Below are 17,050 nucleotides of genomic sequence, written 5' to 3' on the forward strand. Positions count from 1 at the left end.
AAGATAATCGAAAACTTCGTAAACATATTTGATCCGTGTTTAATTCGAGGGAAGGGTCATGATTTCCTGATTTGTTGTGTAAATAGTGGTATTATATTTACGAGCAATGATAAATGTTTCGTGTTACAATGACTACGGTAGTTATGGTATTCCAAGAAAGTATATTTTGTCGAAGAACGACCAATTAATCATATCTGCCTGGAAAAGGCCTTGGAGAAAAAAATGAATTGGTGAGGATTTTTCTCTAATGCCTTCAATTAACTAAATTGTTTTTCGATAAACCTGAATGAAAAGATGTGGCAATAGTGGCGTGTTTCGTCGATTATTTTTCTAACTATATTAAGCAAAAATATGGTTTAATTTCAGTTTTTCTCATTCTTATAAACGTATGTCAAGACTTGTGTGTATTTTGTTCCAGTTGTGAGTCGAAAATTTAGCTTTTACCTATTTTTAGAAAATTAATCACTTATTGGTTAATGAAGCATTGAAGTTCATTAATTTTTCTGAAGCCTAAATAACTTTATAATAAGTTCATTATTCCAAGATGTTCATGACCGGTATGCACACCAAAGTGCTTCCAAAAATAGTTAGTGGACCACGTAAATGGAACTCGATTGTTCAAGAACCTGCTGTAATATGTCTACAATCACTTATCACGTAAAGTGAACAACTCGGCCTGTTTGCTGGCGGTCACTGATATGATGTGTGTAATGAGTTGTTACAAATCCTTAGTTTCATATGCCCCACTTTAAAGTTCCGATCAAACATTCCAAAGTCATATTTGTCCCTTTGAAATTGTGTTACCCCAGAGAATTTTTAGTGCTCCCATCGCCTACAGAACACTTTATCCATTTTAGGTAAAATTATAATAAATGAAAATTGCTTTTTCCATCATGCTGAAAAAAGTGAACAGTTAATTTTAATGGCACAGTTACGACTAGAAAATTTGAATTTGTGCGAATTTCGTCAACATCCAGTGGGACCCTATTCCTAGCGTAATCAAGGGGTCATTCACTCCATCATGTATTATTAATTTGTAAATTAATGACATCTAAATAAATATTCCCCCCATAGCATAATAAATTTCTTTCTAACAACAAAATCAAAACCTGGACTATGACTTTCATTCAAAAGTCAAGAATTCTCAGGACTTAATATAGATTAGTTATTGATGGAACATGCACATAAAAATTACCAATGGAGTTACTTTCCTCCCATAATAACAGCCACCCTTGGTACTCCTGGAGTATGTAACTATGTCTCTATTAAATTATATGTTAATTTATTGTACTTTTGGGTGAATTTTTATTGGTACATATGTGCTTGTGTGTAATATTGAAATTTAATGAGAAATATAAACCTTCAGGTCCAGCAATGAATACATTCAAATCCTTCACATGAGCTTTTGGGGAACTTTGTGTTTCAATGAGTTACAGGGTTATTCAGTCCCTAAGTAATTTTGGTATAATAAGACATATTGTATGTTCAACCATTGAATAATGTGTTTGTAAGTGAGAGAAGACTTTACGCCTCAATGGCAGCAGTGTCATTCAATCTTGCTGGATCTGATATTTATATATTTAAGCCCTTAAATAGGTTGATGTAATAATATTTTTACCTCTTTCAAATAATGTCCACTTTTAATTTTGCATAATATTTTTCATAATTGAAAGATAGGTTGGTATTGAAACTTGTAATGAATGCCTTTGTTACTGATTCCGAAATAATTATGGTATCTATTGCAAAAATCCTTAAAAATAAGGGTCATTCAAGGATTTTGCTGCCATTTGTAATCTTAAATTTCAAATCACTCCCACTGGTGCATCATTTGATTGTTAATGAATTCTAAAAACTTCAATTCATTAACATTAAAACTTTCTCTGTCATGTCTTGACATGACTATTATTGAAGAAGAAAGGGGAAGAAAACTCCAATGGCCGTAAGGATTAGTTGCCAATCTCTCGTCAGACCAAATGTTGTGTTGGTGTGACGGGAATCACGTAAGGGACCAACCACAACCTCTCGACCAGAATACCCTCTGTGGTGGTTTACGGGAGATTAATCCGCGTCAGGGACCAACACACAGCCACACGCACACTATCCTGCCTGAAATCCTTCACGAGGCTGTGAGACCCTGTTAAAGAATTTCAGATGGAGATGGAATCCTTCACGAGGCTGTAGAGTAGACCCCGTTAAAGATTCCAGGATATTCTCAAGCACACACTCTGTGGCGGTTTACGGGAGATTAATCCGCGTCAGGGACCAACACACAGCCACACGCACACTATCCTGTCTGAAATCCTTCACGAGGCTGTGAGACCCTGTTAAAGAATTTCAGATGGAGATGGAATCCTTCACGAGGCTGTAGAGTAGACCCCGTTAAAGATTCCAGGATATTCTCAAGCACACACTCTGTGGATGGCACAGACCAAACACACACACAAGCACTCGAGAAACGCACACACACTCAAAAGGGCCCAACTTCTGGGAGAATCTGGACACAGGTAAAAAGCAACTAGGAAGTGCGTCGAACACGCGTGTTTCGGCCACAAAGTGGCCCTCTTCAGCGAACCGAAGGGAAAACACCTCCAACACAAGAGGTCGGTGTTGTTCGAGAGGTTGTGGTTGGTCCCTGACGTGATTCCCGTCACACCAACACAACATTTGGTCTGACGAGAGATTGGCAACTAATCCTTACGGCCATTGGAGTTTTCTTCCCCTTTCTTCTTTATTGAGAGGCCGTAGAGCTCATTATTTCTTGCTATGACTATTATTAGTCCAAATAAGCTAATAAATGCACTTGTATTTTGTTCAAAGCTCTTATAATATGATATTTCCTGTTAAATTGACGAGTAGTTTATTTTTAAATGTGTACAATGGTAAATGTTGAGCAATTTATTCAGCCATAAAGATGTGTTGAAATCTCAATTGCAACTCCCTTAAATGGCCCTGTAAGATTATTAAATTACGTTTGTGGATGTTATATCTTACTTTAAAGCTACCTACCTGCTTTTTGGTTTGGAACTTCATAATAAAAGAACTTATTATTTTTTTCCCAATGGTAACTGTAATTTTACTCAAGGAAAATATAAACTGTGCCTGGAATAACATACTTTTTTAGTTACCAGGAGTTTGCTGATGTTCTGAAGTAGATAATCTGAAGTTTTATAAATGCTGCAGCCAAATAATGTTTCTTTTTTGTCCTAATTGTGAAGGTTTATGCCTTATGTTTCTCCATTTCTGTAGGAATTGGTGTTGAAGAAGCAGATTTTATTAAAACACATTTGTACTGCTATATTTAAGTGTCTCAATTAATGAACCAAACATGCTACTTGTATTATTGTTTATTTTATGTGTAATGTTTATCTCATGTGATTGATAAGTCTCAAAGGACCTGAAACTTTTTCAGGGTGAGTGACAGTTGATGCTATTACTTACTTTGCAATGCCCTATCGTAAGATAATATCAATCCTTTAAGCTGGTGTGTATGTGAATATGGTTTATTTCTTTTTGCTGTGATTTGCCACTTCTACTATGACCACAAGCACCTATCCCAAGTTCCCCCTCTTCCTTCGTATCTCATACATCACAAATCTTTTGTAGTCACTATTAGCAATAGTAGAAAATAGAGTAACTTTAGTCTTCTAATATCTTTAATTCTTAGTATGTACAGTGCCCATTAACTATTATATAATTTTTTTCCTTTTAGTTTGAAACACACTTGTCTTCAGCTGAAAAAGTATCATTTCATCTTCATTGTATTCCCATTAAAAGCATTTCCTTTATTAATTAACCTAGAAATCCTATGTTTTGATTGTAAAATGTCATGCTTGTTTTCCTATGTAACTTCCCATGTGTGTTATGGGCTCTCTCACCAAATTTTTATAGCCTTTTGTTTAAGTAATTATTTGTTTAACTGTTTGGTTACTTTTGTATTATTTTCTTCAGTGGTAAATTTTCAGTTCAGTGTAACGTATTATAGAACTTCAGATAATACTTTCAAGCCAGATTAGTTTACCAGCTAGTAGAAAGAAAAGAAGTAGCTAGTGCCCTCGCTAATTTTTTAAATCTTCAGAGGTCCTTAATAAAATACCAACCTTACCTAGTTAACCCCCTAGTTGATTCTCCTGTAGGGTTTTCTGGATCCTGATTTATTTTATATGTTTGTTGCCAACTGATTAATGTTTTCAATGAAATTCTGGATGAATACATTTTTGTGAGACCACAAGCTCTGTAATAAATCTAATATTCAGCTACCATTAATAGGATATTCTTGGTATAGTCACTTAGAATATAGCATTGTTCAAAGAAATGCCATATAAGGCATTTCGACCACTTTACACTTTTTATTTAGGATGGATGCATTTAAAAGAAATTTTGCTCCAGAATTTTACTAAAAAGATGAGGCAAAATATAAATGTGGGTGTATGCATATGTGTGTGTGTGTATGTACATATACATACACACACACACACATATATATATATAATTTAAACGTAGAAGTGAGATAGCGCTAGCAAACAAAAACACAGAGAAACATACAAATGAAGCTTACATATATTCCAAATTTTCGGTGGCCAAACCACCTTCGTCTAGAGTTCCTTCTTTCCCTAGGGGAAGGTGGTTTGGCCCACGAAAATTCAGAATACATGTGAGTTTTATTTGTTTGTGTTTCTCTGTGTTTTTGTTCACTAGCGCTATCTGTCTTCTCCAATTAAATTATTATTCATATCTGTGATACTTTCCTTCAAGATATATATATATATATATATGCAATCAGCATAGTACTGCCACAAATGTGCTGCAATTACATTTCTTCTCAACTTAACAGTTGGATTCAAGCAACTTGGATGATCAGAAATTAGTTTTATAATTTTAAAAAGCCATGTTTCCTATTTATATCAATTCTCATATCCCATTTTACCATCGGAGTTTTTTTAATGGATAATATTTCATGATATCATCAATGCATGTAAGCAAATAATATTATGTCATCATTCAAGTGCACTTTTGCAAAGAAAATAATTGAAAATGAGTAATATTACGTCCTTACATTTCAGTTCAGTCTAATTGGTATGTTGTCTTGAAAAATGAATATCAATATCTATCTCTGTAATGGTGAAAAAGTTGTTCATGCGAAGAGTTCTGTGGCTTTACTTCATTGATATCAGCATATCTTCTGCATTTTCTCCATGTGTTGGTTTTTTGACCTGCAGTCTTTCTGGCATTCAATTAAGCATCTTCAGGCTGAAGGTGGTAACCTTTGATCTGAAGACTAATTGGAATACCAGCATAATTGTTGTCTGAGAAAGCCAACATAAATATTGAAAACCTAAAAGAAATGCTATGTTCAGTTGTCAGATTTTAAGAGTAGAGAAATAATTTCATGTAGAGTTGAGTATGAGTGGGACTATATCGAGAAATCGCATCCCAGCCAGCATTCACATAATACTATGTCATACATATTTCATTTTTCTAATAGCTTTTCATGCCTCAGTGAAATGTAGATTTTTTCTGTATGCTCCATCACCAATTTGCATTAGAACATGTTTTAAAAATATTATACAGTCAGAAAAGGTAATCATTCTAGACATTTTATTTCTTCTTTCAAAACTTATCATTGATAACTATGGTATTATGCAATTCCATTCAGAAAAAAGAGCCAGTAACCAAAACGGTGTCCAGCTATGACACCCTTTTGATCATTCATAAATAGATGTTTATTTGGAAAATGAGTAAAACATTCTAATCCATTCAAGAAAGCCAAAGTTATCCATTTCTCGTATTTCAGGAAAAATTTAAGCTTAATTCTAATTGCAAGCAAACGAAACTTCTTACATTTGCCCATAATATTTTATTTTAATCAAGTAATTTCAGTTTTCAAATATCCCTTTTAAGTTGAATGGAAAAACTTTCACATTGAAAATTGCATTGTAACTTTAAAATTGATTGTTGAAATTAAAAACTGCAATCATATAGTTTTTTCACCTTCAATATAAATTTGAAAAGATTTTGCAAAGTAATGCCTGATTCCATCAGTAATCTAAATAATTTGTGTATCAAATTTATGATATAAATGCATTGCTAGAACATGACAAAATTTTGTTGTGATCAAATCATGTTTTTAAACAATTATGACTATTTGGGTTCATCACCCCTTCATTTACTTTATCGAATGCTCTTCTGAAACAATAAAGACTGGAGGTATAATTAGATTGAGAACTGTAAGAAAGTCTCCCACAAAAGCCTTTGTCAAAGACATGAATTTTTATGTTCAAAGCTGCCACCTTCTATTTCCATCATCTAGGAAGATTAGGTAAATTCACAATGGTAATTTCGTATTGCTCTTTTGACCCAATTTCTTTGATCTCAAGACATACCAATTTACTTCATTTCTAAAAAATAAAATCATGGCTCCTTTCTGTCAATTTCTGTTCCTTGTACATAATATCCAGCGGTAAAATCTTCATAGAACAAATTCTTCATTCAACTTTTCCAGCATTCTTATTTTGTGTGTTTATTGTCCTGTGTAGCTGGATTGTGCTCTTTGGATGGCAATACTTTATCTTTCTATATTAGCTTATTCAGCAGTACAGTTTACATGGTCTCATGGTTGGCAACAAATGCTCCCTTGGAGTAATTGCTTGTACTTAATTTTTCATATAACATCCCAATTCCTTTTATCTGCCATCTCTTAGATTCTTGCTCATATTCATCATCGTACCTACATTCAAGCCTTCTTCCATGCCTACCTTATCCCTCACAAATATTCCTGCTGTCTTCAACCCTCACATGTCTTTAAGGACCATCCCGTAGCACTATAATTATAACAAGCCGCTGATGATGTTTTTAGGTCGATGACCATATTCGCAGAATCAAATGTGGATGTGGATCTGCGGATGCTCCGTTCCTTTCGCGTCTTAAGACCCCTCAAGTTGGTCTCAAGAATCCCAAGTAAGTGGCCTGTAGTTGGCCGGTTGATAACTAAAACAAACTAATCAAACCAGCAAAAAATACGTACTTAGCTAACTACTAACCCACAGAACATAACCTTTCTTAACCTCTCCCTAACTTCAGTGCAGAGTAGCTGAGTTTTTCTCCTGTTTAAATAACAGTTTATAACTTGCATCTGAAAATACCTTACAACCTTATCCAACCAATTTATCCCAATTTTATATAACATTTACCAAGTAGTAACCTTAGCCTTGCCAGTGTTCATACTGATGCAAGAGGCATTGATTGATAATAAGGTATTTGTTGTAAACAGATCAGGCTTACTCCTGATCTTTAGAAAAATTGCCACAGAAGCTAATAAAGCATAGTTTTGTTTACTCAACCATTTTTCTACTTATATTATTGTAATAATTCAAAGTTCAGTGGCTATTTGCAGCTTAGAGCGCTATAGTGGAAGAATAATATTGTTTCTATATCTTGAAATTATTTATGTGATTAGATGGAATAGTTAGTTATATACATATATATATATATATATAAATACTTCTTTTTTTAGGAAATTGAGCAGATTTATTACTAAAAGTGTTTAATACAGCAGTCATTTAGAAAAATTAGATCAAGTTTATTGTAATTTGTTCTTAACACAGTGAATATCTTGCAGATGGCTAGTTCTGTTGAAGATGTTTACGTAAAATGAAAGTTTTATAAATGTTCTTATTAGCATTGTTATCTTTACTTCTATTTTCTAACTGTTGTAATAGCTGTGAATGTTTGTTTTGTTATATATATTTTACATTGTTTTATTCATTTTTTGGCTCAGCATTACATTTTATTGTTTTTCTTGTTATCCTCCTTCAGGGCCTTTCTACTAAAATGATTATATATAGAAAATCTTTTGACACCCTTCTTATACTGTCCTTAGCAAAATGTTTGTTCATTTTTTGTGGCAATGCTGAAGTAATTATTGTGATTCTCTTTTGTGTCTATTGTGTGTTTACTTGACTGTGTGTGTCCTTTTGTTAGTCCTTTAATGTCACCATTCTTATCTTCTTTCCTTAGTCAGCCTATATAATATACCTGTATCCACTCATCTGCCCATTGTAATTTTTCTACCTATTTTTCTCTCTTTAGTCATTTCTTCAAGCAGGTATTTATTTGGAAAGAGTAGTAAATAGGGAAATTCAAATAATAAGGTATTCATCTTGACTGACGCATATTAATTCACCAATGTATTACTTAAAAACAAATTAAGTCAACGTAAAAATGAATATTTAGTATGGAATGATAGTTCCTGACTCATATTTTATGATGATAGGCTGGTGACAATTGAAACAATACCCTTGATCAATGCTAGTACTAAATTATAATCTTGCAGAAAATAACGAGTTTACTTATTTTTAGTTGTTATATATTAACAATTAAAAGTCAAAACTCATCTCAACTTTTTGCAGAAAAGTATAGGTAATGACTATTAAGTAGAAGTATATCCATTAGAAGAGAGATAATTTCTGTTACATTTTAAGTATAAGAGTGATAAAAAATATATGTCTTACTGCAAGAAAATCCATGTAAACCCCATTTTTGGTGCTATCATTTGTTTGTAAACTCGCATTACTTCCTCGTCTTAGAAAAATATGTTAATAAAATAAAGGCATTTATACCATTGGATAAGAAAATTACTAACCCCATAGGTGACTCACTGGCCTTATTCTCTGGGTGAGCACGAATGCTTTGCAAGTTGGCATGCTGACATGTCAGGATGGACAATTTTTGTTATGTTTTGAGCCCCTAAGCTTGTACTGATATCTTTGGCCATAATCCAGTTTCCATTAACAAATTTTGGTTAGTTGGAGAGAGCATTGGGCAGTTTTTTCTTTCCTCGACCTTAATTACACTGTGAATCCTGTTTTTGATTCCTAACTAGAGTGTCTTTATGTGAATCTTCATTTTACTTAGAATTTACAGAACTTGTGAATGAAATATTTGAAGGGTAATTTAATTTTTGTATGTATTTATTTTTTTATATCTATTGCTTACCCTAATCCCACGTCAGCCACCAAACTCCTTTGTGTCACCACTTTGATAATTCATTGGTGACGTTGCATTTAATTAATTAGATACCAATTTTTTTAGTCTTTTTCAGGAATTTGTATCATTATTCTTTGGAATCAGAGGCATGTCTTGTGTACCACAAAATAAAAATAGAGTAGTGTTTTTAAATATGCTAGTATTATTTTTAATATACTTTTACATTGAACAGAGTGATTTTAGATTAGAAACATTACTTAAGCTTAGAAGTAGTATGTATGTCTTTGGGGATGATATCATTATTATTATTATTATCATTACTGCCATATCATATACTACTTCAGACAGAGACATGAAGTCACCTGTATCCCGAAGGTCCAGCCATTTGTTATTAGCTGTTATCAGTAGTTGGCTTACGAAATTTTATATTATTATCTGTCTGTCTCAGTCTTCTCTTTATTACATTACCATTATTATCATTACAGTATCAAACAGTAAATTACCATTTTAATTAGATAGCAATGCTACTACACATTCAATAGTCTAGTCAGTAGTGTTTGTCTGTGTGTGTGTGGAGTAGTTACACGCTAGTGTTTTACAGGTTCATCACACTCTTCCCACAAAATGATTTAGAGGTTGATCTGCGAACATTGAGGGCCATACGAGTTCTTAGGCCCCTCAAACTCGTGTCAGGGATTCCCAGTAAGTATATATCTGTCCACGTCTTCTCGTAGTTCGCAGCGCTGCCAAATGATAATAAGATGAAAGAAATGAAAAAGTAAAGAGAATTAATTTTTTTCCATCCACACCCCCTGCCTTCCTCTTTCGATTCCTCTTTAAAGTTATCTCCCAAAAATCTTATTTTATGCTTTATATATGCAATTGCAATATTAGAGTTCACATTCCATTGAGAAGTAATTTGTATATATATATATATTTTTTTTTTTTGGCCTTCACTTACCTTGCAGAACTCCTCTTTTCTGCTGTCCGTGTGTTTGTTCACTTAAATACCAACAAATATTTTTTACCTGATTGCTTAATTCAATCCATATGTTAACATGTCACTTTTGAGTTTTTACTCTATTTTCAAGTCCTTCTTTAGCATTCCTTTCAGTTTTAAGGTCAGAGGAGCAATTGGCAGTTTTTGTTCTTTCAAATGATCATCAGCCTGACCATACATGATTTTTTTAAATTTTTTTTACTTCAAATATATTTTACAAAGATATAGAGAGTGATATTCAACCTTTTTTGTTGGCGTACAATTTTGCATAACCTCAAACCTCCAGAACCTATGCTATGCAGCAAAAGAACCAGTAAATTTTTAGAACGATTAGCCCACAGGTATACCACTCACTTCACTTTATAATGAGTGCAATATATTCACCAATCAATTTGTTGAACCATTTCAGGTTTTATAAAGTTTTGTTCTCATATTGTAATGAAAAATCTTCGTAGCATGAAAAGTAATCTCGATACCAGTCAAGAGTGTTTTACACTCCAGGTTGAATACCGCTGAGCATTCTAGTGTAAAAATGAAGCTTATTGAGTTAAAACCTTGGGCGCAAGGTGTTGTTGAATCAGTCAAATCTACAAGATATTCTACTAGAGCATCACAGTCAAGTGTCTATTTTTCCTCCTTAGCATTTCAGAATCATTTCATTAGAAACTCTGAAGGCCATAGTATAAAAGCTTAAATTCATTCTTGAAATAACTATTCCAGTCATAAAATTTCAATCTTCTCCAATTTCCGCCATGGGGACATGTAAGAAATATCTGACATATTTATGTCATACTAAGTCAAATAATGAGTGTTTCTTCACTATACAATTTTTATGGAATAGCTTAAAAATTTACTTTACAATGTTGTGCATACAGAATTTGTTCTTATAATTCATTTTATTTCTGTATTTTACAGTATTCCTTCCCATTACATCTCAGTGATGTAGATTGAAATGGGTTAGGGTGTGATTTTGCTGTTTTAGAAATTGTATGTGACTAATGGCTAACAACAGTCTTATATACTATCCTGTGTCAAAATGTCCTCACCTAATTTGGGTAACCCTTCGACTAATTTACTTCTGAATGCCAGCTAACTATTTTTAGTGTTGCTAAGGTGGACCTGCATTAAACTAGCTTTCCACCCCTGTTTGTGAATGGCCTTAAAGACACTGGTTGATTGAAATAGTGAGCAGTAGAATTTTGACAGTCTAACGGCCTTCCTCTAGGCCATCTTACCAAACCGAATGCTGTTTGCCTTGAAGGAGCCCCCATCCTACTCCTTCCCAGTCTTGGCTGATGATCATACTCACCCCCAATTGATGCTTCCTCTTGACATTAAGATGACAAGTACATTGATTGTCCTTGTGCTTTTCTGCTTTTATAAAATTTAAATCAATATAAAAGCACATTGAAAGAAAATAAATTGTACTTTTTTATAAATGGCCTCCCCACCCCTTTCTTTCTCTCTGTCTCTCTCGTTTTGACCTTGTCAAAATGGGAATTGCTGCTAAGGAAATTTATTACCTCAGCTGGCGTTTCTTTTTCGAAAGACGCCCATTTTGTATTTCAACAATCATTATGTGCGGATAGAGGCTCTTTGCTTGTTTGAGTGGATGTTGTATACCCAATTTGAAGTAACTAATGGCTTGTTTGTGACTTTATATATGTACAAATCTATCATTATGTTTGTCCATTTTTTGCTTTTTTGTGTTAGATGTAATTAGTGTTGCAGATTACTCAGTATATACAGTATCTGAACCTTTTAGGCATGATTTAAACATATCCATGCTCAAGTAATGTTGAGCTTTCAGTTCTTTGATTTTGCTTTCCTGTATAGTTTACCTGTAAAATTATGCAGTAATTAATTTGGCCAGAAGAAATATCCCTTGGGGTGAGAAAACAGTAGAAAAAAAGTAGACTTTGAAGTAAAAAAGAGTTTAGTTATTTTTGTAATGTTATTACATTGTGAACACATAGTATCTCTCAATCACTTTTAGGAAGTATCTTTACCTATATACTATTCAGTAAACATAAATCCCTTCACTTGATAAAAGGATGCATTAAACATAATGATTGATTTGTACATAAGATTAATTTTCAAATTTTGGTATTTCTTGTATTCAACTCTTGACAACCCTTTTCAACTGAAGGCCATTTAAAGCAGCTCAGATTAAAAATAAATAAATACATTGATGGAAAATCATCTTATCTTTCTAATCAGTGGCTACAGGCAGAAGTAATGCATGACCTTTAGCTTCCTAATTTTCAGTAGTTAATATAGTTCATTTAAAAGTTATATTATTCCTACCTGTCTGCATTAAGCTCAGGTGGATTTCTAGAAATGATTGCAAGTTACAAAAAGTAGTTTCAGTCAGATATCTGTATTCAACTTATTTATTAATTCTATAAATTTGATATGTTGCCTTGGAAGTAATTTAAATTCAAGTAATTTCTATGCCACTGATTATTTAAGCATTTATATCAGTGGCGTAGGATAGGGGAGATTTTCTTAAGGGTTTGAAACCCCACTCCCCTTATGTCTGTCAATGGCAGTCCTATTTTGATGCTTTGAAGCAATACAATTTTATGGATATTGTTTCAATTAAAATTCAACTGGAACTGAAGTAAAAGGAAACTATTAAGTGATATAAAAGATTTTATGGTTGGTCTCACTGTTATCATTGTTCATCAGTTTCCTGCCTACGCCACTGATGCCATTTGATAGCCTTTCAAAAATAACTTACTACTGAGAATAACTTCAAAGTAATGCTTGCATTTACTGTTTTTGTGTGAGCTTGCTACAAATTTCAGCAATAAAATAAAAACTGAAAAACTTTTGGTATCCTGTTTGTCTCCTTGTTTTATTCTTTCAATTTCCAATATATAGGTCTGCAGGTGGTGCTCAAGTCCATAATAAAAGCCATGGCACCTTTGCTGCAGATTGGACTCCTAGTGCTCTTTGCCATAGTTATATTTGCCATCATAGGCCTTGAGTTTTATGCCGGTGCCCTGCATAAAACATGCTACAGTTTAGAGGATCTGAGTGAGTGACTTTGCCTTTCAATTTTAAATGTGTATTTTCAAAATTCGTCAAATGGTTTTCTATTTCATTCCTGATCAATCAGTTTTAATTCTCTCTTTTAATATGTCAAGTCGTTATGTTGAATTGGATGCTAGCCTAATGGTAGCCAAATTCAGGAAAGTCTTCCCTTTTATTTGAGTATCTCAAAATTTTTGAATTCAATGCCTTTTTTTCAAATCACTATATTTGCTCACTAATGAACTACACCAAAGGCTTTCAAAGCTAAAATTTAAAAAGTAATCATTGTAACATGACAAATTTGGTATTTATTTATGGTAAAGTTGTGCTTGCTAGATAATATCAGTCAAAGAAGTATCTCCAATATGGGAAATGATTTTGTGTTTTATTGTCCAGTACCCTAGGGTGATGATAGTGATCACAATGATTGATTGCATGAAATGAATTCCATAAAGTTTTATATGTTGTTGGAACAAATCCACTGCCTTTGTAGGAAAATAATCTATAATATCTACATCATGCCAGTAATTTCTTGTCAATGTGATATTATTGATGTACAATGGAGGTCATACAGAATATTTGTGCCGAAGATTATTATTTCTATGCCTACACTGATGGCTAATGTTAAGGTCTGCTCAATGGTTTTCATGCACACATTAAAATTTTAAAAAATACAAAATTGTGTGCATGTTAAAAAAAATCCTTAAATGAAAATCCAAATGTTAATTCAAGAAATTCTAATTGTTTTATTTAAAATTTCTTATGATTTTAATAGTGTATAGACCTCACCTTAATTTTGTAAAAAACTAATTTTTGATTGATAAGTCTACATAATTTAGTAAATATAGTGTGTGTACATTTATTCACATTTATAACACATAGCACAATTTATATTGAAGTCTGGTGTAATAGTCCAGTTTTCTAATTTCTTCTGTTATTGATATTTGTATTGTGCAAATCTATTATATAATCTATTGCAGGGTATTTTATTTAGTTAAATAAAGATAAAAACTTCAAAGGTCGATAATTGGCCCGTAATCAATCTCATATTTGAATTAAATGTGTAAACTTAAAATAAAAATTTAATCTTTCAGATAAAATCGTTCGTGAGGGGGAAATGGCCACACCCTGTAACACCGACAATAACACAGAAGCTCCACCGGGAAGCTATGTGTGTAACTCCAGCCTGTCGACATGTCTGGAGGACTGGGAGGGCCCAAATTTCGGAATCACCTCCTTCGACAATATAGGCTTCGCCATGCTCACAGTATTCCAGTGCATCACCATGGAAGGGTGGACGGCCATTTTGTACTGGGTGAGTCACTATGGTTAATTTTGTGTGACCCTTAAGAAGATTCTAACTAATATCTTTTTTTTGGGTAACCTATTACATTAGCAGTGATGCTTTTTAAGTAAACCAGAGTTGGCACACATATGCAATTATTTATTGTGCCACTGACATGAGCAAGTTTGAATGTTAGTATAGTTTATTGAAAGAAATGCTGGATTGAAATTAAAGGTGAATAGAAAATAACCAGCATACACGATTAAGTCATTTCAAAGATAAACTCCATAAATTAATTAATTGAATGAATATGATGTGCATTTTGCAAGATTAGAATGGAAAATGATCTTTACTCTGGTAATTGTAATATATTTGCTGAGGAATGAAAAATGAATTTCAAGGCAAGTTTTTCTGCCTATTAAGTAAGTAATCTCTCCGATTTCCTGGTTTTTGGTAAAATATCAAAGATAGAAGAATGAAAAAGAGAAAAATGTCTTACTTAGGGCATATATAATGCTGAAAGAAGAGTCATAGAAGGAAAAATCAAAGGAAAGAGAAGAAGGATGGGAATGTTTGATGGAATAAGAAATGGCAAATGAAAGAAGAGGCTCAGGACTGAGTGTAATGGAAAATATCCAGTTGAAACCAGATGGATGACAGTTTTACTTGAGAGAGAGAGAGAAATAAAAAATGTTTCCATTTTAACTTGGCAAGGAATCATGTATTCTGAATTATAGATAAAGCATGTATATTCACATCAGTTACATAATATTTTCCTCTCATTTGTAAAGTAAACCCAAATCTTACAATAGCAAAATATTTGTTTCAGCATTTTGCTCTTAGAAAATTTTGTCTTTGGGAAACAATATTGATTTAGTTTAAATATTGAATCATTATCTTCCAAATCAATTTCAATGCCAAAAATCTCCAGGTAACTTTATTAAAAAATAGAATTATCAATCCTAACAAATTTATTAATTAAACTACATAGATAGCATCTTTGTATCTTGTTTCAACTACAATATGTGTACAAATCAATTCACCATTCAGTGGATAAAAATCATTGTTACAAGTGTAGGGCATGTGAGAAGTAGCAACCTTGAATTTATGAGTGGATGAAGAGTGAACTTTAAATAACTTGTAATCCTTTCATGCTGGTGAAATTATCCTTTAAATACCCCTATTGCATCTACACTACCCCTTGGTTCCATGAGGGACCTGGTCCATCTCTAAGTTGAGCACACCTATAAGGCTTTCATATTGAAAAGGTCTGTGTGTATATGATTTTATCCAGTGAGACACAACCCAACAGAGGGCAAACCCCCCCTGAAAAACTAGGCAGTGGTAACATCAATGCATCATCATATCAGCAGCTCCCCTCATGGCATGAATCGAAAGTCAACATATTTAAAGATGTTTACGCAGTGCTTTTACTAAAGAAATATCTGTTCTGTTCTCCAAAAATATAATCTTTCAAATGAAAACCCTATGTGTTACTATCTGTTTAAAATGTTTAAATAAAACTAAATGGTTGTATTAATTAATATAGTTGGTGATTAATGGATGATTGCCATCTGCCAGATTATGAACCCCTAAAAATGACCATTAATGTGCTTTTAATGGGTTAAATGGAAAACATACAAAATTGATCAAATTCAGTACAACTAGATAATCAAATTAATTAGTGGATGAAATTTTCCACCAACTCAGGTGGGGACAGGGTCTGCCAACCCAGAGATCATGGGTTCAATTCACACTTAGCTGGGTTTTTCTCCACCTAGGGCCTGGGTGTTTTTAATTGTCCTTGCTATTATTTTCAAGTTTAAAAATCTAATGTAAAGGCCAAAAAATTTCTGTATTCAGTTTACCATAACCATGAACAACCATAACATGAACCATTACCACAATCAACCTGAAGGTCAGTTTGGTAGGTTTCAGTAGAGTTTACCTAGTACTAAGCCCAATGGTATTTCACAATTCACTCATCAGGGTAGGGTTCCTTTCCTTGTGCTGCCTGTGGTTTCCCAGGAAATTCTGGTTCCCAAAAAATTGGAATCATGCCATGAGAGGGGCTGCCAAAGGGATGAAGGGTTGAGTTTCCAAGGAAAGGGTGAGACCTCTTGCTGGGTTAGACCCCAAACAGTTAGAGGGTATACCTGTGAATGTCCTAACGCATGAAGAAATTGCAATAGGTATTCACATTAATCCTCTGTTTGCATTCGAAAATCCCTTATGGGCAACATGGCATTCATCTTTCTGTGTAGGTAAAATGGATGATATACCCAGCATTCATAGTGAAAGGGTTAACTATTTACTTGCTTCAAATATTTTTTCTGGTTCAAAACTGTTATTTTATTCATCAATATTCTTATGTTGTTGATCCGTAGCTATTATTGGATTGGGAGTTATTTGTTGTAACATTAAACTATGTGATAATTTATGATTCAGTGAAAACTTTGTATTCATCATGGTAGTGGCCATGATCTTGAGATATATGCACATTAGCTGGAAGACTTGACAACTCATTTTAATTCTGTGAATTTTGAGTCTTGAAGACTTTGGTTAGTTTGTCAAACACAGCTTGTTTATCTACCAACATTTCAGTGTATTTGTGAATCTTCATCAGACCTAAAAAAAACTGCATAATTTACCTTCAAACTATAATTTCAATTTAATGGAAAAGGGGGATTGATTAATTCATTGATGTAAGGTTAATGGTAATCCACATATGATGTATGATTTCT

At 33.2% G+C, this 17,050-nt stretch overlaps 1 protein-coding gene across 1 annotated transcript in view; it reads left to right on the plus strand.

Annotated features, from left to right (window-relative positions):
- cac (calcium voltage-gated channel subunit cacophony) overlaps positions 1–17,050 on the plus strand; it is a 365,313-nt gene that overhangs the window by 247,951 nt on the left and 100,312 nt on the right. The window contains exons 6-8 of the mRNA XM_071591274.1: positions 9,584–9,684; positions 12,869–13,024; positions 14,116–14,336. Coding sequence (XP_071447375.1) covers positions 9,584–9,684; positions 12,869–13,024; positions 14,116–14,336 — 478 coding nt within the window. The remainder of the gene's footprint in view (positions 1–9,583; positions 9,685–12,868; positions 13,025–14,115; positions 14,337–17,050) is intronic.

This window comes from Hetaerina americana, unplaced genomic scaffold, assembly GCF_022747635.1.
Source record: "Hetaerina americana unplaced genomic scaffold, ioHetAmer1.1.p SCAF_1, whole genome shotgun sequence".
Taxonomy (NCBI): Eukaryota; Metazoa; Arthropoda; class Insecta; order Odonata; family Calopterygidae; genus Hetaerina; species Hetaerina americana.